The 26,277-nt window shown below is 39.7% G+C and overlaps 2 protein-coding genes across 4 annotated transcripts in view; one reads left to right on the forward strand and one right to left on the reverse strand.

Moving 5' to 3' along the window:
* The window catches only part of LOC124711220 (trafficking protein particle complex subunit 3), a 34,392-nt gene extending 18,290 nt beyond the window's left edge, over positions 1–16,102 (reverse strand). The window contains exons 1-3 of one of the 2 annotated variants that reach the window (XM_047241176.1): positions 15,956–16,102; positions 3,633–3,827; positions 3,372–3,554 (exon numbers count right to left, since the gene is read on the reverse strand). In XM_047241176.1, coding sequence (XP_047097132.1) covers positions 3,372–3,554; positions 3,633–3,827; positions 15,956–15,994 — 417 coding nt within the window. In that variant the 5' untranslated portion in view covers positions 15,995–16,102. The other variant, XM_047241177.1, reaches the window with a different exon arrangement.
* Positions 16,103–16,111: 9 nt separating this feature from the next.
* LOC124711218 (uracil phosphoribosyltransferase homolog) overlaps positions 16,112–26,277 on the forward strand; it is a 39,915-nt gene continuing 29,749 nt past the window's right edge. Inside the window, exons 1-5 of one of the 2 annotated variants that reach the window (XM_047241174.1) lie at positions 16,112–16,417; positions 16,506–16,548; positions 16,638–16,787; positions 16,951–17,095; positions 17,364–17,494. In XM_047241174.1, coding sequence (XP_047097130.1) covers positions 16,275–16,417; positions 16,506–16,548; positions 16,638–16,787; positions 16,951–17,095; positions 17,364–17,494 — 612 coding nt within the window. In that variant the 5' untranslated portion in view covers positions 16,112–16,274. The remainder of the gene's footprint in view (positions 16,418–16,505; positions 16,549–16,637; positions 16,788–16,950; positions 17,096–17,363; positions 17,495–26,277) is intronic. The other variant, XM_047241175.1, reaches the window with a different exon arrangement.

Genomic DNA, 26,277 nt, shown 5'->3' on the forward strand with positions numbered 1-26,277 from the left:
AGAACGACAGAGGCTTTATGAGAGGCCCGTAAGGAGGACCACCACATAGTTGTAGAATCCTTTGTCGCCCTGAGCTTGTTGGGCAAAGATGGGTGTCCACCACCTCGAGGGATTGACCATTGAGCAACAGGTCCGGATGGGGATGGACTGTACGGCGATGGCAGAAATGCATGACACACAATTTGGCCACCGAAAAACTGAGCCATGGGAGAGAGTCCAAGATTGCGTCCACTAGATTTCCCCCTGTAGATGATGCTCTGCAGCACCCATGATGGAGGAAGTGACGTAGATACAAAAATCGTCAGCATATAAAGTGGGGGACACTGTTGGCCCAGCAGCCGCCACCAGTCCATTAATGGCAACGAGAAAGAGAGGGGCACTCAGCACAGAACCCTGTGGAACCCATTATCTTGCCAATGGGAAGTGCTGTAGGACGAACCAACTTGGACCTGGAAAGAGCAACAAGAAAGAAAGTTACGGATAAAAATGGGCAGAGCGCCACAAAGGCCCTATTCATGAAGGGTGGTGAGGATGTGGTGGCGGTAGGTGGTGGTGTAGGCTTTTGCAGGTCAAAGAAGACTGCAATGAGGTGTTGCCGATGGGCAAAAGCCAACCGGATAGCAGACTCCAGGTGGATTAAGTTATCCACCGTAGAGCGGTCACAGTGAAAACCACCTTGAGTTGATGACAAAAGGTGCCGAGATTCAAGGATCCAAAAAAATCGCCGACTCACCAGGCGTTCAAGGAGCTTGTAGAGGGTGTTGGTAAGGCTAATTGGACAGTAGCTATCCAACAAGAGGTGGCTTCTGTGGCTTCAACACCAGAATAACAATGCTTTCCTGCCAATGGGTAGGAAATACCCCCTCACTCCACAATCTGTTGAAAAGGGTCAGTATATGACGGTGGCCAGCCACCAAGAAGTGTTGGGAGCATTTGGTTATGTATCCGGTCTGGTCCAGGAGCCATGTCGGGACAAAGGGCGAGGGCGCTGGCGAATTCCCACTCGCTAAAAGGGGCATTATAAGGCTCCAAGCAGCGAGAAACGAAAGACAAAGGCAGTCTTTCCGAGCGCTCTTTCAGGAGGAGGAATGTGGGCGGATACTGAGTCAATGCAGAGGCCTGGGCAAAGTGTTGAGTGAAATGCTCTGTGACAAAGTCCGGATGGGTAAGAACAACACCATGCACAGAAATTCCTGCAACACCGGTGGGAGGACGATGGCCAAAAATTCACCTGGGTTTCGCCCAGACTTGTGAGGAGGGGATGTGCGGTCCTATGGCAGCTACATATTGTTCCCAGCAAATCCGTTTCTAAAATTTGATTAGGTAATGGGCCCAGGCACGGAATCATTTAAAGACCAGAAGGAGAGCAGTAGAAGGGTGCCACTTGAAGCAGTGAAGAGCACGGCGGCAGTCTTTTATGGCCGCAGCAATTTCCAGAGTCCACCAAGGAACCATCTTCTGACAGGGGGGAGCCCGAGGAAGAAGGGACCTGCGGAAAGAATGGCAGCAGTCAAAGTCTGTGTAGACTCATCAATACTACTGTGTGGTAGTACAGGGAGGATGTTAGCAGAGGAGAAGGCACCCCAATCAGCTTTAGAGAAGCCCCACCTGGGAGGGTGTTGGAGCGAGATATACTGAAGGAAGGTCAAAACAATCGGGTAATGATCGCTGTCACATAAGTCATCGTAGACACCCCACTGAATGGAGGGAAGAAGGCCGGGACTGCAGATGGAGAGGTCAATGGCAAAGAAAGTGCCATGTGCCACAATAAAGTGTGTGGGAGCGCCAGTGTTTAGGAGACTGAGGTCAAGCCCTGCCAGAGCAGCTTCAACTGTCCTGCCCAGCGCAGTAGTCATGTGACTACCCCAAAGAGGGTTGTGGGCATTAAAGTCCCCTAGAAGAAGGATGGGAGAAGGGAGTTGTTGAAGAAGGGGGATTAGGGCAAGGGACGTGGGCGGCCTCTTAGGCAGGAAGTAGAGATCACAGATTGTGATTGGAGTGGCCAGATGGACCCTGACAGCTATTGCTTCCAGAGTGGTGTGGAGGGGAATCCATTTACTAACAATGTCCTTGCGGACCAAGGTGCAAACACCACCAGAAGCCCCCAAGGGGCCAATTCGGTTTCGACAGAAAGCATGGAACCCAGGAAGGGTGGGTGAGTAAGAATTGACAAAATGGGTCTCCTAGAGAGCAATGCAAGCAGCACTGTAGGATGAAAGAAGAGGCTGCAAATCTGGGAGGTGACTCAAATAGCCATTACAACTTCACTGGAGGATTCTCAAGCTGGAGTCCAAGCGGAAAGCGAACGGACCGGAGCCGGTCATGCCCCCAAGCTGCCATCTGTCTCCGATAAGGATGGGGTAATGTCCATATAGGTGGGGTCAGACTGTTGGTTCATTGGCTGGAGGAGGGGAAGGCGGCACCTCAGGGGGTACCAGTGGGGCTTTGCCCTTGTTCATGTGTTTCTGCTTCTTCTCTTGTCAAGGAACAGAAGGGCAGACTGCAGTGAGGTTGGGCACAGAATTACACCAGGCAATCTTGGTGCCCACAGGACATGGATCGCGTGGCCGATGTGAAGCTGCAGATCGCCTAATATACCTCAGGGTGCTGCCATGGCTTTGAATGAAAATAATCATGTTTTTGTCTTTAAATGGATTGGCCATCTCAGACTTCAGTCAATGCATATTCATTGTTCTATCAACACATTTTGTCTCATTCCTGCATAATGTGTGCATTATACACTAGAGCACCCATATGAGAGTTTGAAAGGAGGGGATGGAGGCTAGAGCCTGTAAGGAGGGGATTGGGGCTAGACCTGGCAGTATGGAGTATTTTGAATTTTTGGAGGACCAATAGTGACTTTTAAGTGGCCATAAAAATGTTCTAGATCTGATCTGCTAAAAACCTGTGTAATACAGACTTTTAATTCTTTATTTCAAAAGAAAAACACCAGACTACACTCTATTTTTTTCATTTAGCTGACAGCTGCGGACAGGGGGAAGGGGGAGGGGAGTGTGGGCCCCCTTTGCCCCCATGTGTGGGTGCCCTTGTTAAGATATGAAAGTATTTCATATCTTAATTGTGTAAGTTTTTTGGGTATCGCACAGTATCAGTTCTGAAAAGCTATTACTGGAGAAACCTACGTTTAGGCCACAGTTACAGTCCCGAAACATTGGTTTCTCCAGTATAGTTTTTACAATATGACATGGTACAATACTCAGAAAAATTTTATGTTAACTACTTCATGTTTACTTGAGCATTTTTGCACTTGCTGATGACTGCAAACCAAACATATATATATTAAAAAAAAAAAAAAAAAAAAAAAAAAAAAAAAAAAAAAAAAAAAAAAAACAGTGAAAATAGTTTCTTACCATTTCACAAGCTCCTCTGATGACACCAGTGAGAATGTTTGCGTATTTCAGTGTCAGGCAATGATCTGGTAGCTCCACAAATTCTGTTAATGGATTACTTTCAAATTGCAAAGAAAACTCATCTCCGGCTGGACTCCAGTTTGTAATTACAGGGGTTACACCCAGAAACAGCCTGAAGCCCATCTAAAATGATTATTTTCTGTTACCATAACATAATAAATGTCTCCAAAATAAAAATGAAGTGTACAGATGTTGAGGTACCTGGATTTTTTCTGCTGTGTCACGGAAATCATAACACCTTCCAGATGCAGTTCGAGCAAGGAAGTCTTCTATTAACCGTACACCAATATTGTAACCCATTCTCTCCAACTGTTTGTTAACATCCTCAACATTTTCATAATCTTTCATCAACTGAGATACCAGTGCTCCATATGTGAGGGTAAACAGCTCCGAATTCTGAAATAAAATGGAAATAAACATTAAAGTGAAATTCTTTATTGGAAAGTCAAATTAATAGGCTTCTGAGAAGTGCATTTCCGTTGCAAAGCTTTACAGTTGCTTCAAGTCAGGTATCCACACTTTTGACCTCTATAATTCTGAACTCACACAAACAAATAAGATATAGGCCTCCTGATCTTAATTATGAGTTAATTAAGAAAGACATAACGACACAGTGGACTCTAATCCAGATGGACTATACCTGTATGTCCATTTTCACACACTTCAGTTGGAGTTGACTCAACATGCAAGTTTCAATATGTTTCAAAATAATCAAACTTTTCTACTTGGTGAATTATAATTTAACCTGCTTTATTCTATAAATACTTTCCCTTGTGTTTCTGTTACAGTTTCTTGTCTTAGCAAAACTGCCCTAATAATTAACGTTGGGCTTCATGTTTTCTTTGCAAATGTCTTAGCTTTCATTTTAGAGGGTATCCTGCCAATGCCAAAAGAACGGATTTTCTTTTAATTTGTCACTGATTTTGTATACATGTGTTAACTGTCATAATGGTGGGCACCCTGCCTCATTAGTTTGAGTTTTTGCATACTGTTCATTATATCCATAACACATCACACTTTCTTCTCAATATCAGTCCATGTAATTCTCCTATCTTGACAAGGTGCAGTAGACATTTGATGTTCCAGTCACATCGGGCGTTAAATTTAACCTGGGAAGTAGGCTATTTCAACAGAGTCATCCTGACAGAGAAAACTGTGAGCAACTCCCCCTCCCCTAATACAGGACAAGCTGTTAGTTCTTTACAACACTCGGGTGACCCAAGTGAAAATAACTGGAGTTCAAGGCTTTTTAGAGGAGAGTCTGAAATGCAGCAGCTGATTCAGTTAGCTGAATTTTAACATAGTAACATGTTTTAGTATAGTAACAGGACTGAAGGGAAAGCTTAACTTAATTATTATTTAAGAAGACATGAAAAATTCAGTATTACTGTCAGATCAAGTCAGAATTGCATCTCATTGCTTACACCTGATTTATTAGTAGTGTGTATTGTGGCAACAGCTGCAGGCAGTGTGGACTACACACTTTGGATTGGAATGTCACTGGCTAAGCTATAAGGTAAAATTGCAGTAACAAAGGCAAGAAATGTTTAAAAATGTGTACTATGAAAACATAAATTGGCTAGCGAGTAGCAAAAGACAGAATTAAGAACAATGACTTGTAAGAAATTCATAGGTAATGAGAAAAGAAAACTGAATGATGATGATGAAGGTGGCGGTAGCAAATGTTCTAAGAGCAGTCACAATGTATACACAAGCAGAATTGTAAAGGGTGGGATTGTAGCTGAGTGGCTGTGGAGTAGCTACCAACATGGAGGAGGGCACCAGGATGTGCATGTGAGATTCTGGATTAGCATTTGGGAAAGTTACCTGCTGTTCCAGAGACATTGTGTCACATAGATAGTAAGTGGATGGTGTTGAGTCATTTTAAAGAGTAAATACATTCAAGTAATAATTTATGTGGAACAGAATTAAGAATGTTTAAGCACACTGTTCCATGTTAATAAAGTCAAATCTCAAATGGACACCCCCTTCCCCTGAAGATCTGAGTATAAAACATTAATGTCATCAGTTTAAAGAAATATGCACTAATAACAGGGTGGCAAGACTGAGAAAGACCACGGAGATGTATCAGGGAAATTAAATTAAACAGAAACAAAGAAGTCTCAGAAATATCCGACAGTCAATCTGAAGAACAAGAAAATGTGGTTAGTGACATCAATGTTGCAATTCCAAGATTTCACACGAACACTAAGATATTCAGTTAAATGTTGCATGTGTGGCAGAGAAAAACTAGTAGCCTGATACAGTATACTACAACAAAAATAGCGATAATATTGAAAACAATCTGTGGACTGTAAACCAATGAAAGGTACAATCCACACCAACTTTTTCGATGAAGAAACAGGTAGGATTCGTGCATAAACAGTAGTAAAAGAGTAACCAGAAATGAAGTAAGTAGAAATGTTGGCATATAATATCTATTTCTTGCCTAAGGGCTAACAAATTTAAAAGTGAATATGAGAGAAAAGCATACATTTTGTGGATACACTAGCAATAGTTACGTCAAATGTAACTCACATAATAATTCTTCAAAAGAAATCTAATATTGATATGTGACAATGTTGACCATCTGGAATAAGTATGTTCTGATCAAGGTAGAGGCATATAAGACTCTTCAGTTGTTTGTTACGCAAAACCTTACCCGTTGTAGATAGTGTATTGTAATGAGAAACAAATATTGTTCGCGCAAACAATGCTGACACTTGGCGTGGTGGCTGATGGAAGTGTCTGCAAAGGCATTTCCCATTTACAGTCCCTCCCATCAGCCAGCACACCAAGTGCAAACCTTGTTTGCACATTTAACACACCATTATTTTGCCCTTTCATACAGAACAACTGTGCACCTCAGTGTTAAACTATTTGGAAAAAAATCAAATGTGTAAACCCAAATCTAAGTGAAAACGCATTTATCTACATATGCATATGTGTCCATATCAAAAACAGGTAATACATTTAGCTATGTTAATGTACGTACACCAAAGAAGGAATTTATGGGATTACCTATGGTAAAAATAGATAAGATAAAGTAGCTTTACACAATGGCTGGCAAGTCAGAAGTTCACATGGACAAACATTTCACACAAAATTAAAGAATGATAGTTTGTGTTACCAATTAGCAATCTTAAATATGTCAAAATTAGTAGATAAATGTTAGCCATCAATCTCCTCAAGTATAAATTGTAAATAAAAAAATTGTCATCGGATCATATGGATACGCTGGCATCACAGTGGAAAAGACTTTGTATCAATAAGACCAGCATAAATCCTCTGGTGTGTGAAGGCCTTCAAAGAAAGGCACTTCTTTTTTACATTACTACTACTACAAAAAAAGAGGAATTATCAACAAGGAGGTCACTAGAGGTGGAGTACAAGCTGAGATTAGGGAAGGATGAGGAAGGAACTTGGACACTCCTTTCAAAGGAACCATCCCAGCATTTGCCTGAAGTGATTTAGGGAATTCACAGAACACCTGAATCAGGATGGCCGGAAACAGGTTTGAACCATCATCCTCCCAAACGCACAACGTCGTCTTGCTGCAGATGAAGCTGAAGAAGTGTGCCGGGAGTCTTGATGTGTGTTGACAAGAGCTGCACCGCCGCAGAGCAACATCTCACCTACGGAGAGGGTAGTCCTCCGGAACTTGGGAGCAGACCTGGATACAGTGGTACTTAAATCGGACAAAGGTAATGCTAGTGTTTTAATGCTACGGGAGGACTATATTAATAAGATTAATGTTTTATTAAGCGACTCAACATATCGCAAAATAGATAACGATCCTACTAACCGAGTGGCGAGAAAAACAGCAGAACTTCTGACTAACAGTTCCTTACCAAAGGAGGTAATTAAGAAACTGAAACCAAATAGTTCAGTTCCACCTAGGCTATATGGATTGCCGAAGATTCAGAAGGATAACATGCCATTATGTCCAATTGTAAGTAATATTGGAGCAGCCACTTACGACTTAGCAAAGTATTTGGCATCTTTGCTGAGACCAACGGTAGGAAAGTGGTCTGTGATGGAACCACAGGAAGACAATTGAATTAATATTGATGCGGTGAGTTTTCACCACGTAGGACACGCAGCACAGCAGAATAGAATGCGCTCAAGTAGCTCATGTGCAACACCAAGTAAATCCACCACGCATGTGCCCAAGGGGCCTTGAATACTAGAGCTCAGGGAGTTTTCGCCAGTATCACCTGAAGATGACTAGAAGACTCCACACCAAAATATTGTGGCAGGAAGTTGCAAACATCCGGCAGTTCGCCCGAAATTTTGTGGAACAATATGTAGGCCGGGAAAGTTTTAAATCTCACAACTGCAATTAGAGTTAAAAAAATTATCCATAGTGATTTTAGTTAGGGATATGTCATGCAGCAATACTGATTCCACAATTTCAAGAATCGTGGATTCTCTAGGAATCAACTAGTATTGGAGTCAAACGATTCCAGTGTCGATTCTTTGTTATCAAATCTTTTTTATGTTAGTATTCTCATTTTATCTTCAAAGCATTGCAGTCATACAAAAGTCGACAAATAAAGGAAACTATAGTCTGTCTCTAAGTCACTACATCTGACAATAAATAATTTTTTTTTGTTTTTTCACCATAAACAATTTAATATTTAAGAATCACATTTATCATTCAGAAACACATGCTAGCTGTTTAATATGTTCAGTAACGATTTTGTTATCAATATCATTCTTCAGTAATATGTAATATTCAGAGGTTTGACACAGACTATAAAGCATGTTATATTACAAAGCAATGACCTGAGGACAACGTATTTTATACCGGCTTATCACTACACTGTTCAATGGTGTGTGTGTGTGTGTGTGTGTGTGTGTGTGTGTGTGTGGAGACAGACAGACAGACAGACAGACAGAGAGAGAGAGAGAGAGAGAGAGAGAGAGAGAGAGAGAGAGAGAGAGAGAGGGGTGTAGAACTGGTAAAAATTAAAAGGGATTTATAAATATAAGCAGTTATCAGCAACATGTGCCCTTCCTTCGTACAGCATGTTGAGAGACTAGTAGAAAAAAACATGCTTATCTTTTCTTTTCTTTCCTTCTTAGTAATAAAGGCAGGTGTAAACATTTACTAACTTTTTATATTGGGCGTACTGTCCTATTCCTGTATTTTAATTGGTAAATTATACATTCTAGCAGTAAAAACCTTAAAAGTACTTTTGTTTACAACTGCCCAGATTTTGGGCATTTAAAACTGCCTTGGGCAAATTCCCAGGCAAATGCCCATTTATGAATGTCCCGCCCACTGGCCTCAAAGAGGGCAGATCTATTTGCTGGCATTAGAGTTTTCACCAATGAGTGGGATTCCTAACAATCTCTTCTTAGTAGTTTTCAGAGAAGGCATTTAGTAATGCTTCATAGGGTGTCTTATCACGCCCACCACTAACAAAATTGTAGTTTGGATGATTAAAGTCTCCATCAATAATTACAGTATGATTGGGTACTTGGGTTCACATAAACTGAGGTTTTCTCTATAGTTTTTAGTTAAACCAGGACATGAGTATTGGATGTATCAACATGAGAAGATCTGTGTATTAGGGGATAGTCACGCCCAGGGAATTTCTATAGTGTTAACGGAAAGATACAACTTCAGGGCATCTGGATTCGTGATGCCTGGGGCCTCATTATGAGAACTAACAAACCTAACAAAATCTAATGAAGTAACTAGTTTGACTATGGATGATTTTGTTGTTTTGCTCAGAGGAGCTAATGATGTTTATAGAAATGAATCATACACGGTTATCACAGAACTGAGAAATTGTCTAAATAATTTAACTCATACAAATGTTCCCTTTGGAATGTCTCACAGCATCATGATTTACCGAGTTGGTCATGCATGAACCGCGAAATTAGTGTCAATAACAAGAGTTTCACAGAAATATGTTCTCATTTCAAGAATGTTGATGTAACAGACACAAACATTTTAGAGTGAAGGTTCTATACAGCTAATGGCCTTCATTTAAACACATCACGAAAAAGAGGTTCTTGCTGATAAAATATTTACTACTAACTCGCCTCACAATTAAGAAACAAGGACAAGTAGCACCCTAATGAAAATTACAAACGGTTTTTGGTGAGCAGCAAACACTTAAGCCCTCAATCAGTTGCAGATTACGAAGTGGTTTAAACCCAGAAGGCCAGAAAGGAACAATCAAATCGTAAAACAACCTCAAATTACGAAATGGTTCAAGCCAAAAAGGATGGTGGTGAATGAAGCACAAATTTTGCAAGCTCCAAAAATAACTTCACCACTTGATTGTCACCAAGAAGCAGAAGCCATACTCAACAAATACACCAAGAATTTTTTAGCCGTAATGTCACCTGCAGAAGAAGAAAAGGAAAAAGTACCACCAGCAAAAGAAGAAACCACAACAGCCAAGCAGACTGGACATGGAACAGCAAGCAGGCAGAAAGTAGTTTGCCCATTACATTTAAAATATTCTTCAACTACAGATGCAAAGAACAAGAAGCACCCAAGATAAGTGGCTCCTCTACAAACAAGTCTAACCTGTCCATCTTTCATCAAAACATTGGGGGACTTAGCAGCAACATAGATCAGAAGTCTGTTAATGCAGGCCTAAAAGACAGAAATTCTATAAACAATGTTCAAATATTATACTTTACAGAACATCATATCACAAATGGTATTAACTTATTACATTTAGATTCTAACTACAACATTGCAAGCTACTACTCTAGAGACATCAAGGGAAGAGGTGGTGTAGCTATTTCTGTTAAAAATAAAGTCATATTTAGATCTATAGATGTACGTAAATACTGTTTAGAACAACTATTTGAAGCCTGTGCAATAGAAGTTACAGTAAATAGCTCCCCAGTAATAATAGTGGCAATTTACAGGGTACCTGGAACTAAGCCCTAAGGGCTTCTATGATGCAAATAGAATTATTGTTATCTACTCTATTTTCTAAAAATAAGGAAATAATCATTCTTTGGGGTTTTAATGTAGACTTTGTAACAGAAAACAACATGAAAGTATAGTCCCAGCATCTGATGAATTCATATAATCTCACTCCAGTAGTTGACTTTCCCTCCAAATCACACCTGAGAGTCAGTCTTTGATAGGCAACATTTTTATAGATTTAAGTAGGCACCATTGCTTCACTGTCATCCCTGTCTTGAATGGTCTGTCTGACCATGATGGACAGCTCCTCACTCTACATGACAGCACACCCCCCTCAAGATAGTAATCTCCACCTGGAAATCTATTAGGATAATGACTAGTGATTCACTTAATGTCTTTAAACACAAACTGCAACAGATGGACTGGAGCCCACTATACAGGGTGGATGATATTAATGCCAAATTTAATACACTACTGGCCATTAAAATTGCTACACCAAGAAGAAATGCAGATGATAAACAGGTATTCATTGGACAAATATATTATACTAGAACTGACATGCAATTACATTTTCATGCAATTTGGGTGTATAGATCCTGAGAAATCAGTACCCTGAACAACCACCTCTGGCCGTAATAACGGCCTTGATACGCCTGGGCATTGAGTCAACCAGAGCTTAGATGGCGTGTACAGGTACAGCTGCCCATGCAGCTTCAACACGATACCACAGTTCATCAAGAGTAGTGACTGGCGTATTGTGACGAGCCAGTTGCTCTGCCACCATTGACCAGACATTTTCAGTTGGTGAGAGATCTGGAGAATGTGCTGGCCAGGGCAGCATTCGAACATTTTCTGTATCCAGAAAGGCCCGTACAGGACCTGCAATATGCGGTCCTGCATTATCCTGCTGAAATGTAGGGTTTCGCAGGGATTCAATGAAGGGTAGTCACGGGTCGTAACACATCTGAAATGTAGTGTCCACTGTTCGAAGTGCCGTCAATGCGAACAAAAGGTGACCGAGACGTGTAACCAATGGCACCCCATACCATCACGCCAGGTAATACGCCAGTATAGCAATGACGGATACACGCTTCCAATGTGCATTCACCGCGATGTCGCCAAACACGGAAGCGACCATCATGTCATTCGTGCACCCAAGTTCATCGTTGAGTACACCATCGCAGGTGCTCCTGTCTGTGATGCAGCTTCAAGGGTAATCGCAGCCATGGTCCCGAGGGGATAGTCCATGCTGCTGCAAACGTCGTTGCTGCAAACGTCATTGAACTGTTCGTGCAGATGGTGGTTGTCTTGTAAATGTCCCCATCTGTTGACTCAAGGATCGAGACGTGGCTACACGATCCGTTACAGCCATGCAGATAAGATGCCTGTCATCTCGACTGCTAGTGATATGAGGCCGCTGGGATCCAGCATGACGTTCCGTATTAACCTCCTGAACCCACCGATTCCATATTCTGCTAACAGTCATTGGATCTCAACAAACACTAGCAGCAATGTCGCGATACGATAAACCGCAATCGCGATAGGCTACAATCCGACCTTCATCAAAGTCGGAAACGTGATGGTACGCATTTCTCCTCCTTAACCAGGCATCACAACAACGCTTCACCAGACAACGCCGGTCAACTGCTGTTCGTGTATGCAAAATCGGTTGGAAACTTTCCTGATGTCAGCACGTTGTGGGTGCAGCCACTGGCGCCAACCTTGTGTGAATGCTCTGAAAAGCTAATCATTTGTATATCACAGCATCTTCTTCCTGTCAGTTAAATTTCGCGTCTGTAGCACGTCATCTTCGTGGTGTAGCAATTTTAATGGCCAGTAGTGTATATTCATAAATGAATTCTCACGCCTGATTTGAAGAGGTATTCCCAAAAAAGTCTGTCAGAAGCAAAACTGGTACATCACAGAACAAACCCTGGATCACAAAGGGAATTAAACAAGCATGTAAAACAAAGAGGGAACTTGACATCGCAACTAGAATGCTAAGGACACTATGAAAACTAGCCATTACAAAATGTACAGTAAGATACTAAAAAAGGTAATCCAAAAATCAAAAGCATTGTATATTGATCAAGAAATTGATAACTCTCATAACAAAATTAAGACTATCTGGAACATTGTTAGAAGGGAGACAGGGAAAACCATAAGAACTTGTGAAGAACTCAAAATTAAACATGAAGGTAATCTAGTACATGATCCTGATAACATAGCCAATATTTTCAACAACCACTTATTGTCAGTTTCAGAACAAATAGGATGCAAAAGACAATACACACACGTAAAATTCACATTAGACCTGTCACAGCATCTGAAATTAAAAGAATAATCATCTCCCTCAAGAATTCTTATTCCACTGGGGTAGATAATATCTTTAATAATTTACTAAAACAGTGCTGTGCTTAGATTAGTGATGTACTGGGTCGACAGAAGCGTCCGATCCCACGCGTTGGCTTTGACCCGTGACGTAAGGGTGTTGTCGTGTGTGACGTCACGGAGTTTGGTTTGAGTGTGGCGTGTTTGTAGATATCGTCGTGTTGTGGTTTGTTGTGCTCTCTGGTGGTATGTTCAGTGTTTTTGTTCGTGTGGTGTAATGGGCTCAGTTTGCTTTTACTCATTATCCAGAATTGTTAGTGTGTCAGCTGTGTTTGTAGTTGAATTCGTTTCAGTGAGTTAACGATTTTGTGTGAAGGTTAATTTAGTGTTCGCTGTACGTTGTGTAGTAATTTTAGTAAAATTAATCGGTTGTTTTTGTTCAGGAATGGATATGACGGATAAAATTAAGTGCTCAGGTCAAGGGAAGTGTTCGATCCCGATGTGTGGCAGTGTACGTTGGTATCAGGAGATGTTTTTGGCTATATAGGCCAAGGGAAGTGTTTGATCCTAATTTATGGGATCGGGAGCTGCTGTTGAGCTATACAGGTCAAGGGAAGTGTCCGATTCCAGATGATACTGTTTAGTGGTATTTGGGGAGTTTCGTGATGTCGGTTTTTTCGTCTTTTTGTGTTGTTTTGTATGGGGGTGGGTGTCTAAATTAGTTTATATTTAGTTTTCCCCCCACCCAAAACACCCCATTTCCCGCACTTGTCCCGTTAGTGTGGAAAGTGTGTGTGTTTGTTTTTCTCTGTATTTTCGTCCTCACAATGTGTACATAGCGACTTTATATGCGCCATATTGGAATCGTGGTTTATGGTCGTTTCCGCCATATTTGTGACGTCATGGGTCAAAGCAGACGGGCGGGATCGGACGCTTCCGTATTTCCGATGTACTTAGGCAAATTTTTAATGCATCCTTACAACATGGAACTGTGCCTGACAGACTCAAATATGCAGTTTTAAAACCCCTTTTCAAGAAAGCTGGCAAAACCAAAGTCACAAATTACAGGCCAATTTCTCTTCTAACAGCCTTTTCTAAAATACTGGAAAAGCTTATATACACGAGAAGTTTGGAACATCTAAATAAATATAACATTCTCAGCAAAAGTCAATTTGGATTCCGAAAGGGATGGTCAACTGAACAAGCAATTTATGCTTTCACAAATAATGTTCTGTAACCAATTAATGACAAAATGGTAACAACTGCATTATTTTGTGACTTGTCAAAAGTGTTTGACACTGTGAGCCACCAAGTCCTATTACAGAAAGCAGACCTATTAAGAATAAGTGGCTTAGCAAATAAGTGGTTAGAATCATACCTCAAAGATAGGAAGCAGAAAGCAGTAGTATATAGTACCAAGAGATCCATAGTGGCCTAGTTTCATCTGAATGGAGAACCATTAAATGTGGAGTTCCCCAAGGATCCATTGTCTCCTACTATTCCTCATATTTATAAATGACCTATCTCAACGTAGCCTACAATGTTACAGTGCTTTTCTACCATTTTTTGCAGATGACACCTACATTGTGATTGATTGTCATACATGTGAAGATCTTCAAGGATCTGTCAAGAATATTCTTACTGATTTCGTGAAATGGTTTAGCTTCAATGGACTCTTGTTGAACTTTAATAAGACTAATTATTTTCAGTTCACTGCAACTGCTAAAATGGAGGATGAATTAACTGTGAAATATGCAACAGAGTCAACAGAAAGAGTTGAGACGACAAAGTTTTTAGGCATTTTAATTGACTCCAGATTAAACTGGTCTCATCATATAACAAATCTTCAGAAGAGATTCAGCTCGATTTTTGCCCTACGCGTTCTCTCCAAGAGCGGAAACATACATGCAATGAAAAAAGCATACTGTGGATATTTCCATTCTCATATAACATATGGTATTATATTCTGGAGAAACAAAACACTAGCAAGGAAAATACTCTTGGCCCAAAAACGTGTTATAAGAATAATGAGCAGCGTAGACTCCAGAAGTAGTTGTAGAAGCCTTTTCCGGAAACTAAAAATTCTTACTATCACGTCCCAGTACATATTTTCTCTTATGGGTTCCATCGGCAAACATACTGAGTTCCATAAAAGAAACAGTGAATACCATGCATATGATACCAGGAGAAAGCACAATTTCCACAATGAATGTAAAAACCTGACTATGGTGCAAATGGGTGTACAGTATTCTGATGCAAAAGTTTTTAATGCTCTCCATCCAGATATTAAAAACAAATTTGATAACCATTCCTCTTTTAGGGAGCATCTGAAGCAATTTCTACTGGAAAGGTTATTTTACAGTTTAGAAGAGTTTTTTAGCCTAGGTCTGTGGACCAGATATTTTGAGTATGATATGCCATAGTTTAAGTTTGAGCAATGATGTAGGTACCATATCCATGTAACATTCACAGTCATTTTCACTGGTTTTTAATTTGTTTTCACTTTCTATGTGTAATGTTTGATGTAATCTGCCACTCTTACCACATATGTGTATAGCAAACATGTAGTATTACTTTTGTCTGATTGACTGCTTTACTACTACCTTTGTATTGATTGTTTACTGGCACACACTATATCCTTGTGAGTTTATCACAGTTGGATCGATGGAGTAAGAAATAAATAAAATAAAGTGTATGTGCTCTGTGGTTTGCAAGAAGTAGCCTCGTTTCTAGGGGGGAAACAGTCCCCACGTTTCAGAAGCACTGAAGGACAAAAATAATCTACACATGCCGTTTACCTACATCATCCAATAATTTTCACACATTCCAGGGTTGTATTGCATTGTATTAACTTCGGCACTGGCATGGATAGCAGTAGGAATTTTATAACTGTGGGTTAACAACTTGCCTACGTAATTTGAAAATGTTCTATGCAGGGAGTGTTTTTTCAATAATTTTCTGATGCAGTGAATTAATTTGTGGTACTCAGAATGGCTAACTGGTTCAACAACTAATGGCTTCTGTGCCGTAAAATAAACTGTTACTGCCCTATTCATGCAAACATAATGGCGTGTCACGAATACAATTTTTTAGTTCAACCCTCATCCAGTTATAGCTAATGACAACAGGAATTATTGAGAGCATAAGATTGAACGGGGGATGAGCAGCTACAATTTATTAGTTACCCATTCGTTGTTTTTCTGTCATCGATCAGCTAACGGGTCATCTTCGACGCAACTTGCAGTTGTGCTACTACATTACTCCTACCGTTTGTCTCGTAATTACTTACCACTTTTTTGGCATCCAACCGAGTTCCTTGCCTGGACATGATCACTTCACTTGTTCAGGTTGTTCACACTTCACTGTCACGGGCCAATGTTCTCCAATCGAAAAAACATCCCACATGTCAAAACAAAGTACAGCAACTGTAAACATGGCTAATTTATTATCTTTGACTCGTGATTCGCACCGCGAATTGCAATGTGGATGTACGACAGTGTGGATCACACGATTTTTTCGCTATTTACGTAGGCGCTTACGAGAGTCTGTAAAGTGCTGCTCTCATCATAATCAGATTACAAGAGAACAATATTATCCCTCGCAATATTATGGGAAGTGCCGGTGAATTAAGTGGTTTAATCAGTAGATTACCTGAACATAAAAATGAAATAAAAGAAGATTACGGTCCAAATTTGAAGATACTGCCGAACAATGATCAAGTGAAGGAATTGCAGACAATACTACGAGACAGGTTAAAAACGAGTGGTTTTTGGAAGTTATTTTTACGGCTACTTTAAGTTGTAGAATAATTTATAATTTTACACGTACCTTTTTTCCAGAAATACCTCCAGAAGTGATTTCAAATTTTATGCAGATCGCTTAGTAAGTTCATCTAGCGCGCAAGGCTAATGAAGACACAATTTTCGTAGTACCATGGGTAGGCCGCGTGTTCAACAGTATGCGTTTTTCAGATCCGGCTCGTAATTGAAGAAAGCCTGAATCAGTTACCATTCACGAAATGTGTTGTCACGACACCGACAGGGGCCAAGTACGAAGGACTAAAGTATCAGAAAGGAAACTGTGGAGTTAGTATAGTAAGAAGCGGAGAAGCTATGGAACAGGTACGGTAAGAGTAGAATTATAAACTGATGGTTGATATTTAAAGCCTGATGCAAGTGCATGTACTTACACAAGAGTTGTTTGCAGACAAATCGTTTTACTTTCTCAGCTTCCAGTTGACTGGAAAATATTTGAAGTCACGTAAATGTTTGGTCGTTCCTTCAGGGGCTTCGCGATTGTTGCCGTTCAATTCGAATTGGGAAGATACTGGTAGAATCGGATGCAGAAACTCACGAAGCTCGTGTGGTGTATGCGCGCTTTCCAGAGGACATCGCAGATAGAAAAGTTCTTGTGATGTACCCTATCATGAGTGAGTAAATCATTAGAAATTTAGCATTGCCTTTATGCTGTTGCTTAGTTGAAAACAGCCTTTGCTCTTAAGTATGTACAGCAGCTTCCCGAAGTTTATTCATGTCAAACCACTTATGGTGTAGGAGTCTGTTAAGGACTTCAGAGACAAATTAATCACCTTGCGAATATAGGCTTTCTTTACATTTAATACAGTTGTTGCAGATCAAATTACCAACTCTTTCTTGTCTATTTCAGTGAGTAATGCTCAGCGTTATCTTCTTCTACAGGTACAGGGAACACGGTGATTAAAGCAGTTGCTGTCCTCAGGGAACACCATGTACCAGAGGAAAATATAATTCTCTCAAATCTATTCTGCACGCCATTTGCAGCGAAACTAGTGACTGCAGCATACCCACAGGTACTTAGTTTGCATACAAGGCTCATCTCGTGCTTGGTCTCTAGTAAGGCAGTGTCTGCCCCACAAAAAATCTTAGTTGTAGGCAGATTGATGTAGCATAGCTCAAGATATGAGTTAGGTTGGAAGATTACAGTTTGTTAGTGAGAAGGCAAAGTCAGTGAATGAGGAGACAATAAAAGTAGGCCTAGTTGCAATAAAGAGATCTGTAGTGTTTCTAGAGTTCTGTGTTCAATTTATATTTAACGCATTTTTTATTATAACTGTAAGATAAATTCAAAAAATTACATGATACTCCTAAATTTCCAACAAATAGTTTACTGAACATTATCTTCATATAAGTGAAAGTGGGGTGAAGATATTAAATCTTACCAATCCTTTTGAAATGTGAAATTACTTAAAAGTACTTTCTACAAAAATAATCTCATAAATTACCATGCTGTATCTCATTCCAGATACCAAAGTTTTTATTACACAAATTTCATTATATGTTGTTCTTTTTTCTTATCTGCTTTTACAGCCAGTAGCATCATTTTGTATCCTCTGCATTTAGACATTAGTAGTGAACTGCCCCAACTTTGCACAGGTAGTGGAGCTCTAAGTATCTTCTGCCAAGTTACTTGCCTGTCATAGTGGTAATAAATAATATGCACAAACCTGCCTTGTAAATGAGCCCATTAGTGACACCCATGTCAAAATCTCTACAGAAGTTCTTGAGATTAGCCTCCACATACTGACAGAAAGACCCAGCAGCTGACTTAAATTTATAATATGTGTATAGATATGTACAGATTCTGTTCAAACTTGGTTGCTCTCTGGAGTTGTGGCAACTGTTTACTGCTTCTCCTACCAAATACCACCTCTGTAGCTGATCAACTTGCAACTCCCATCATTGCCAAAGATGTCACTTCAGATACCAATTAAATGTGGAATGGACAACAATACATATATTACACTCATCAGTTGTATAATTATATACACAAACCTTCTTCGCGAATCAGTCTATCTATTAGTGAAAACTATATCTAAATCCCTACAGTAGTTCCTGAGATTAATCTCCACATGTAGACACAAAAAACATTGTGGGAGACTTTAATTTAGTAATATGTGTAGATACACTAGTGCTAAACTCTATGGCTTAATAACACAAATTCCACAACAGCATTTGTGTTAATAGCTTTTTAACAAGCACGTCAAAGTGGTATGGAAAAAGTCAAACACCCAACAAAAGTTTAAGCACGTGCATGTATAATGTGCAGTAATACTGTGACCACCAGCATACTACACATAAATCTGCATCTAGACTCTGCAAACCACTGTTAGGTGCACGGCAGAGGGTACATCCCACTGTACCAGTTATTGAGGTTCCTTCCTGTTCCATTCTCATATGGAGCATGGGAAGAATAATTGCTTGAATACCTCTACCTCTGTGCTTATAATCTTTCCTGTTCATGAATCCTCTCAAATGCCATCACGTAAATTGTCTACGTGAAGGCATTTTTGAAGACCATTCAAATTGGCACAAAAATTGCTGCTATTTACCTGCTGTGATGTGGTCTTCAGTCTGAAGGCTGGTTTCATGCAGATTTTCTCACTAGTCTATCCTGTGCAAGTCTCTTCATCTGTGCCTAACTGTATCTGTAGCAGAATAACAAAGTGATTGTAAGGCACAGAAAAAGGCAATAATGTTGGTTTCCCATAGCCTGCATCCCCAGTATGACTGCAGCAGTTACAGCTGTACATTCCAGTATCGAATTCCTTTATATGTTTTCGGTCACCTGCAGCACTAAGTTAGCTGTTAGCTGTATACATTATTTTGTGTGCTATTAAAAAAATTAGCATGAAGAAAAAAAAAAGCACATGAAAAAAAACGAATTGCATCAGTTGTGTTATGGTGGTGACTGTCATCCATAGAGTGATGTAACAACAATGGTTGGTTGGTTGGTTTGTTTGGGGAAGGAGACCAGACAGCGAGGTCATCGGTCTCGCTGGATTAGGGAAGGACGGGGAAGGAAGTCGGCCGTGCGCTTTCAAAGGAACCATCCCGGCATTTGCCTGGAGCGATTTAGGGAAATCACGGAAAACCTAAATCAGGATGGCCGGACGCGGGATAACAACAATGAACAAAACAGAAGCATCAGCATATTTGCTCTCAGGTTCATTATTGCTGTGATAGCTCTTTTATAAATAGGTAGCTGTCAATCACGGATCAGGAGGAATATTCAATACTGGTCATCAACTTTGACCTGTGCTGTAATCTTTATGACAGCTGTGATGTCATTTTTTGGTACATATTTTTGCAATTTGCTTGTTATTTGACGAAGTCAGTGAATGTAAAAGTGAAATACTTGGTTGTGGCAACAAACTAATCTGTAGCTTATCCCATTTGAAGAAAACACCACTGATACTGCGTTATAACCCCTGTGTTCTTTGCGATGTTTGAAAAAGTTGCTGCAGATATCACATTGTAGTTGCCATGCCATTTACGAAGTTTGCCATGTTTCCTATGTCACTGGCCAAAACCAACAGCTAGTATTGAATATTCCTCTTTATCCTCTTCTAACTATAATCTAACACAGATCCCTTGAACAAAAATCCATGCCCAGTAGTTGGAAGAAAACACAGGTAACATCTGTCCACAAGAAGGGTAGTAGAATATCTTCAACATCAATTTGTTATAGAATCCTAGAACATATTGTAGAATCCTAGAACATATTCTGAGCTCAGACATAATGAGATATCTTTCAGAGAATGATGCCTTCAGTGCCAGTTGGCACAGACTCTGGAAACATCAACTGTGTGAAACTCATTTCACACGACGTTTGGAAAGCTTTGTACCAAGGCAGTCAGGTATATGCACTATATCTTGATTTCTGGAAAATATTTTACTCGGTATCTACTTTCACTATTTTTAAGGTATAGTCCATATCAATTCAGGCAGGCTAGGAAAAAATCTTACCTTCATAGTATCAGATGTTATTGAATTCAGCATATGTTAAAATGAAGGACTAAGTAAGGAACACGTATTCTTTTGTTTTCTCCAAAAAAAGTCTACTCTGAGATACAGCCCTCCAATAGTGTGCATACCATTTTGAAGATCCGAATTTTGGGAAAGTTTTTAAAATGCTGTATCTCTGGAGCAGTTCTAGATATTTTGTTGGTTTTTTTTTTGAAAGGTAATTGCTTTATGATTACAAAGAAATCCTCCATTTGGACTTACTGTCAAAGTTCTTGTACTATAGAATTCTGAACTTTTTTATAATTTATGGAAAACAATTTTTTTTCGTAAATGCCAATCCATAAAATTTTGATTAGTACCATATAGTTCTCCATTCTCGGAAAAGGAGAGCTTCCACTTTTAGGTTGAACAGGTTTTATAAACAATTGAAAATTTTGCCATACATAAAACCTGTTTTGTTATCACATAAAAGGCTCATAAAAATCAAAACCTAGCCTTATTTAACATAATTTTAGTTTTGAAAGATGAATAAGAGACTCATTTTTCAAGCATTTTAAGTGGTTCATAAATGTATGTGAAAGCCCCAACGACTTAAAGGTTTCAATTTATACAACATCTGTGCACTCTGTTTTGTACTGAAATTAGCCAGTCAATGAACTAAAAATGTGTTCCACTGCTTCAGTGTCTTCCTTTGATATAGAGTGATGCCTTCCTGTTGAACCAATACGAACTGGAGCACTTACAATCTTCAAATCATTGTGAACAGGGAGCGAGCATTGATGGGGTTGTTGCTGTCCTTCGGCTGGAAACCTATATCCAGCAGCTGATCCATGTGATAGCATAAAATCCACTACAATTTCATTTAACTCATAAGTCATGTTTATAATCTCTGCAATCCACTAGTCACAGTCATACACACACACCACAAACCTCCCCCTTCTCAGGTTGTGAATCTGAATATTATCCTGCTGTTTCTGAGGTGTTGGCCGAGCGAACGAAATGTCTTATTTCTTGCTCTTTAAAGTGCGTGCTATATGAGTTTGCCCATCATTTTGAGCCCAAAAAGGTGTCTGCTGAATTCCGTTCACAGGAATAGTTTGGACCATTCTTCTTTTTTTCTGCTCAGTTGAAGAATTTTGCGAATTGCTAGCAAAGTGTGTGCTGAGTCATCTCATATGTCATCACTTATAACTACAATATTTGTGTCTTATTTTAAAAATGTCACTCCTGTAAAAATTGAAACCTGGTCATTACTCGAATGATACCCTTGTACTTCTTGTGGGAGAATTACAGACCAGTTCTCAGCAAAATCACAATAAAGCACTAAACATAGTTCTTCAGCCTGTACACACCCTTCCACATTTGCACTGTGTTGTTGCAACTTCTTCAGATGCTGGTGTGTTACTGCTTTCACTTACCATTTACCAAGTTCATCAATGAAACTGTGAAAGGCAACAGTGTTCTTAATTAGTTTATTTTCCTCCCACATTGCATATGTAATTTCTGCAGAGTTATCTACTGTGTCTTCCAGACCAAGTGTCTAAAAAGACAGTCCTCCCTTTCCAGGGCAGTCATCAAATTCTTGAAATAAAGAAGTCTCTCGCATTATGTCACAGACTACTAATGACTTCACACGCCCAACGAAGGTGTCATATGTCACGCGCTCCAGTAAGTTACCACACATAGTTCAAAATTCACGCAGTACACACATGAACAGGCATCTCTAGCTGGGTGTGGAACTACACACTTAGGTTGTAGCCCATAAAATTTTGATCTTCCAATATGTGAAGTTGTATAGTTGCTCTTATAAATTACAAAAGTTTCTTTAATACTGCGAGCCATGTACCTCTTCACTTTCACAGCTTTTTGAGCTTCAAATGTTACAGTTATAGTGTCTTTTCTGTTGGCACTCTGGCAAGAACAGTCCCATTTATCATCCAGATAAAAATGACTGCACTACTTGAACCTGAGCTGCTTCTACAGGATGACCATAATAATGATCTGGTCTTCCAAAGACTCCTTTTACAGACCTCACATTTCTTGATTTGTCACACTGAAGTGTCTGCACTCTCATGTATGCTTTTTAACATGACATTAAGAGAATGTTATGACAGCTCAAACTGACACAAAAGGGACAATATGCAATACATGGCACAGATTCTGGCAAATGCAGATGATGTCAATATTATTACAAGACCAGAATTGTTGCCAAAGAAACATACAGACACTGATGGCAGCAGCAATAGAAATAGGTCTGGAAGTGATCATGAATAAAACCAACTAAATGTGAATAACACAAGCAGAAGTAAATACAATGCTAGAAATTGGCCAGGCACAAACAAAATCTGTTAGTGATTTAGTCCATCTGCGAACACTGGTAACATCATAGAATGATGTGTATGAAAATGAAGCAGCACACCCATGTAGGTAACAAGTGCTATTATGGGCTGGCCTCACAACTTAAGCCCAGAAACCTGTCCAGGAGAACAAAGTGTCAACTATATAAAACTTTAGCACATCCAAGTATTAACATATGGCTCAGAAACCTGGACACTGACACAACAGTGTGAAGAGCTAATAGGATATTTTGAATGTAGGTGTTATGCAAAATCTATGTGGTGTCTAATGAAGGTGAAGTGTCACACAGATGATATAATTTGGACCTTTACTGATCACATAAAGATCTTGAAATCATGAAGTTCATGAAAATAAACTACCTGAAATGGGTTGGCCAAGATTTTTGCATAGAACATAAGAATCAAACTAAAATAGAGTTTGTACAAAAGCCAGTATGATGAAGAAGCAGGGGAAGACCAAGGCTTCGATGAAATGTAAGAAGGTCTAAAAATTATTGGTTTCAAAGGATGGTGATGCAGAACATTGTACACAAACAGATGAAATGATGATGTCTTAGAACAGGCCAAGGTCCATCAAGGCTACAGAGACAGGAACAAAGAAGTGCTTAGCAGAGGGATCATCGAACCACATTCAGACTATTTCTCTACTGTTCCACTCCCAAACTGTGCAAGGGAAAAATACACACATTTTTCCTTGCAAGCTTTAATTTCTCTTACTTTATAATAACGACCATTTCTCCCTATGTAGTTGGGCATCAACAAAATATTTTCACATTCAGGAGGAGGAAGCTAGTGTGTGGAATTTCATGAAAAGATCTCACTGCAGTAATAAACACCTTTGTTTTAATGATTACCAACCCAATTTCTGTATCATATCCACGACACTCTCTATCCTATTTCGCAATAATACAAAACGAGCTGCCCTTCTTTGAACTATTTTGATGTTCTTTATGAATTCCAACTGGTAAGGATTCCATACCTTCAGCAATACTCCAGAAGCAGATGGACAAGTACAGTGTAGCCACACTCTTTAGTAGATCTGTTGTATCTTCTAAGATTTCTGCCAATAAAACATAGTATTTGGTTTACTGTCCCCACAATATTTTCTATGTGAGTTTTCCAATTTAAGTTGATTATAATTGTAATCTCTTGATATTTAACTGAATTGACAACCTTTAGATCTGTGTGATTTAGCATGAAGATGAAGATGGCTAAGGACTTGGAAGAGTAGTTGAACAGGATAGATAGTATCTTGAAAGGAGATTATAAGACACACACCAATAAAAGTAAAACAAGAGTAACAGAATGTAGTCTAAGTAAATCTGGTGATGCTGAGTGTATTATATTAGGAAATGACACACTACAAGTAAATGAGTTTTGTATTTGAGCAATAAAATAACTGATGATGACCTAAATAGGGAAGCCATAAAATGAGGAGTGGCAACAGCAAGAAAAGCATTCCTGAAAAGGAGGAATTTTTTGACATCTAACATAAATGTTAAGGATCTTTTCGAGAGGGTGTTTGTTTTGAGTAAAGTTGTGTATAGAAGTGACACATGTATGATTAACAGGCATGCTTTGCTCAGTCTTCAACACTGTCTCCTCAGAAATTGACGGTCTCCCGCTCCTTTGTTCGTCGTGAATTTTGGTCTGATCAGCTGCAAACTCTCTACACCACTTATGAATATTTTTGACATCCATGCACGCACTCAACATACGCTTCAGTCAATTGGCAATGGATTTCAATCGGCGCAGTACCCTTTGCGTTCAAAAACCAAATAACTGCGCACAATTTGCATTTGGTGGTAACATCCAACGGGAGCTCCATTCTCAACAGCTGCCAAGCCAAGACTGAGTGCCTCAGCCTGTCGTGTGCATGTTTACATACAGCGCGTGAAGCACTCTTCATAACAGTGTGACAAACTGCCACACAAACAGAATTCTGTGCTTAAAAAAAAAAAATCTCACTATTGGGATTACCCTCCTATATAAGTAGTACATAAAGAATCCCCACAACAAGAACCCAAAACATCAATTATAGACAAGGGGAGGCAAAAAAAGAGGGGGGAGGGGGGTGCCACTGCCATTTGTAACATAGTAAAGACTTCTCTCACTAGGTGGGGTTAGTAGAGACCATCATGAAACAACTCTGCAGACAGTGTCAGTGTGTAGGCGAATGTGTGAGTGTAGTATTGTGTTTCTCTGACTGTTGGCATGTTCCGCTTGCAGAGAATAAAGAGTGTGTGTGAAATTTTGTTTCCTGCTTAAGAAATTGGCAATGGAGACGCACCAAATGCTGTGAGGCTATCATGGAGGATGCTATGAGCCACACACGTTTTCGGCTGGTTTGGGCACTTCCAATGTGGTGAGATGACCAACCATGTTCCAGATGCCCTGCAACACCCCAAAACGAGGAAAACGTTGAAAAATCCGCCAAAAACTCAAGGATCATTATTAAACGATCAACCAAATTTCAACAGAGACGTGTATCCGCTGGGGCTCATGCCAGTGTATTCTGAGTCAGGATTTGCACATGAAGTGTGTTGCCACTAAATTTGTTCCTCGCTTTCTCACCCAGGAACAAAAAATGATGCGCTTGAATGAGTGCCAGGACTTGAAAACAGAGATGGTAAGTGATCCCAGACTTTCTGAACAAAATCGTGACAGGTGATGAGAGCAGGTGTTATGGATATGACCCAGAAACCAAGTAAGTGTCAAGCTAGTGCAGGGCACTCAACTCTCCCAGACCAATAAAAAGCAATTCAAGTGGGGTCGAATGTGAAGACGATGATCATTGTCTTTTTTTATGTTCATGGAAATGTGCATTGGGAATTTATACCGCCTGGTCTGACATTCCCCAACCCTCTGTATTTGTCAGACTGAGCCCCATGTGATTTTTTTCTCATTCCTGCAAATGTAAAAAAATGCTATAAGGGAAGTGTTATGATGATGTGGAAGCTGTAAAAACATCTTCACAAAGGACACTGGACGAAATGAAAGTTGAAGAGCTCCAGGTGTGCTTCAAACATTGGGAAAAGATATTTGACAAGTGCATTGCATCTAATCAAGAGTACTTTGAAGGTGACTGAAGGAATTTTTGTGAAAAGTTTCACAAATAAATTTTTTATCATGGTGAGTCTTTTGGGGGGTGGATATCCTCCTTAGGGCTCTAACTATTTCTCCCCTTAGTAGTTGCATTTTGCATACATGATGAAACACACAAGTCCAAATGTGATGTAATACACATAAGATTTTGGGATGAAATACTTGTACTATCTATGCCACAGCACATTATGGGATTTACTTTGATACTACACCTAGATTTTGCCAAAAGCTGAGAAGCATATGCATATGTTAGGTATATTTTTGCTGTGTATTATCTTTTGAGCTATGTGGCTTCGTGTATATATTTGTCTACACTTGCTTTTTAGTAGCTGTTGCATATGTGCCACCTGTACAGTGGTTCTGTG

The sequence above is a fragment of the Schistocerca piceifrons genome, chromosome 8 (genome assembly GCF_021461385.2).
Source record: "Schistocerca piceifrons isolate TAMUIC-IGC-003096 chromosome 8, iqSchPice1.1, whole genome shotgun sequence".
Taxonomy (NCBI): domain Eukaryota; kingdom Metazoa; phylum Arthropoda; class Insecta; order Orthoptera; family Acrididae; genus Schistocerca; species Schistocerca piceifrons.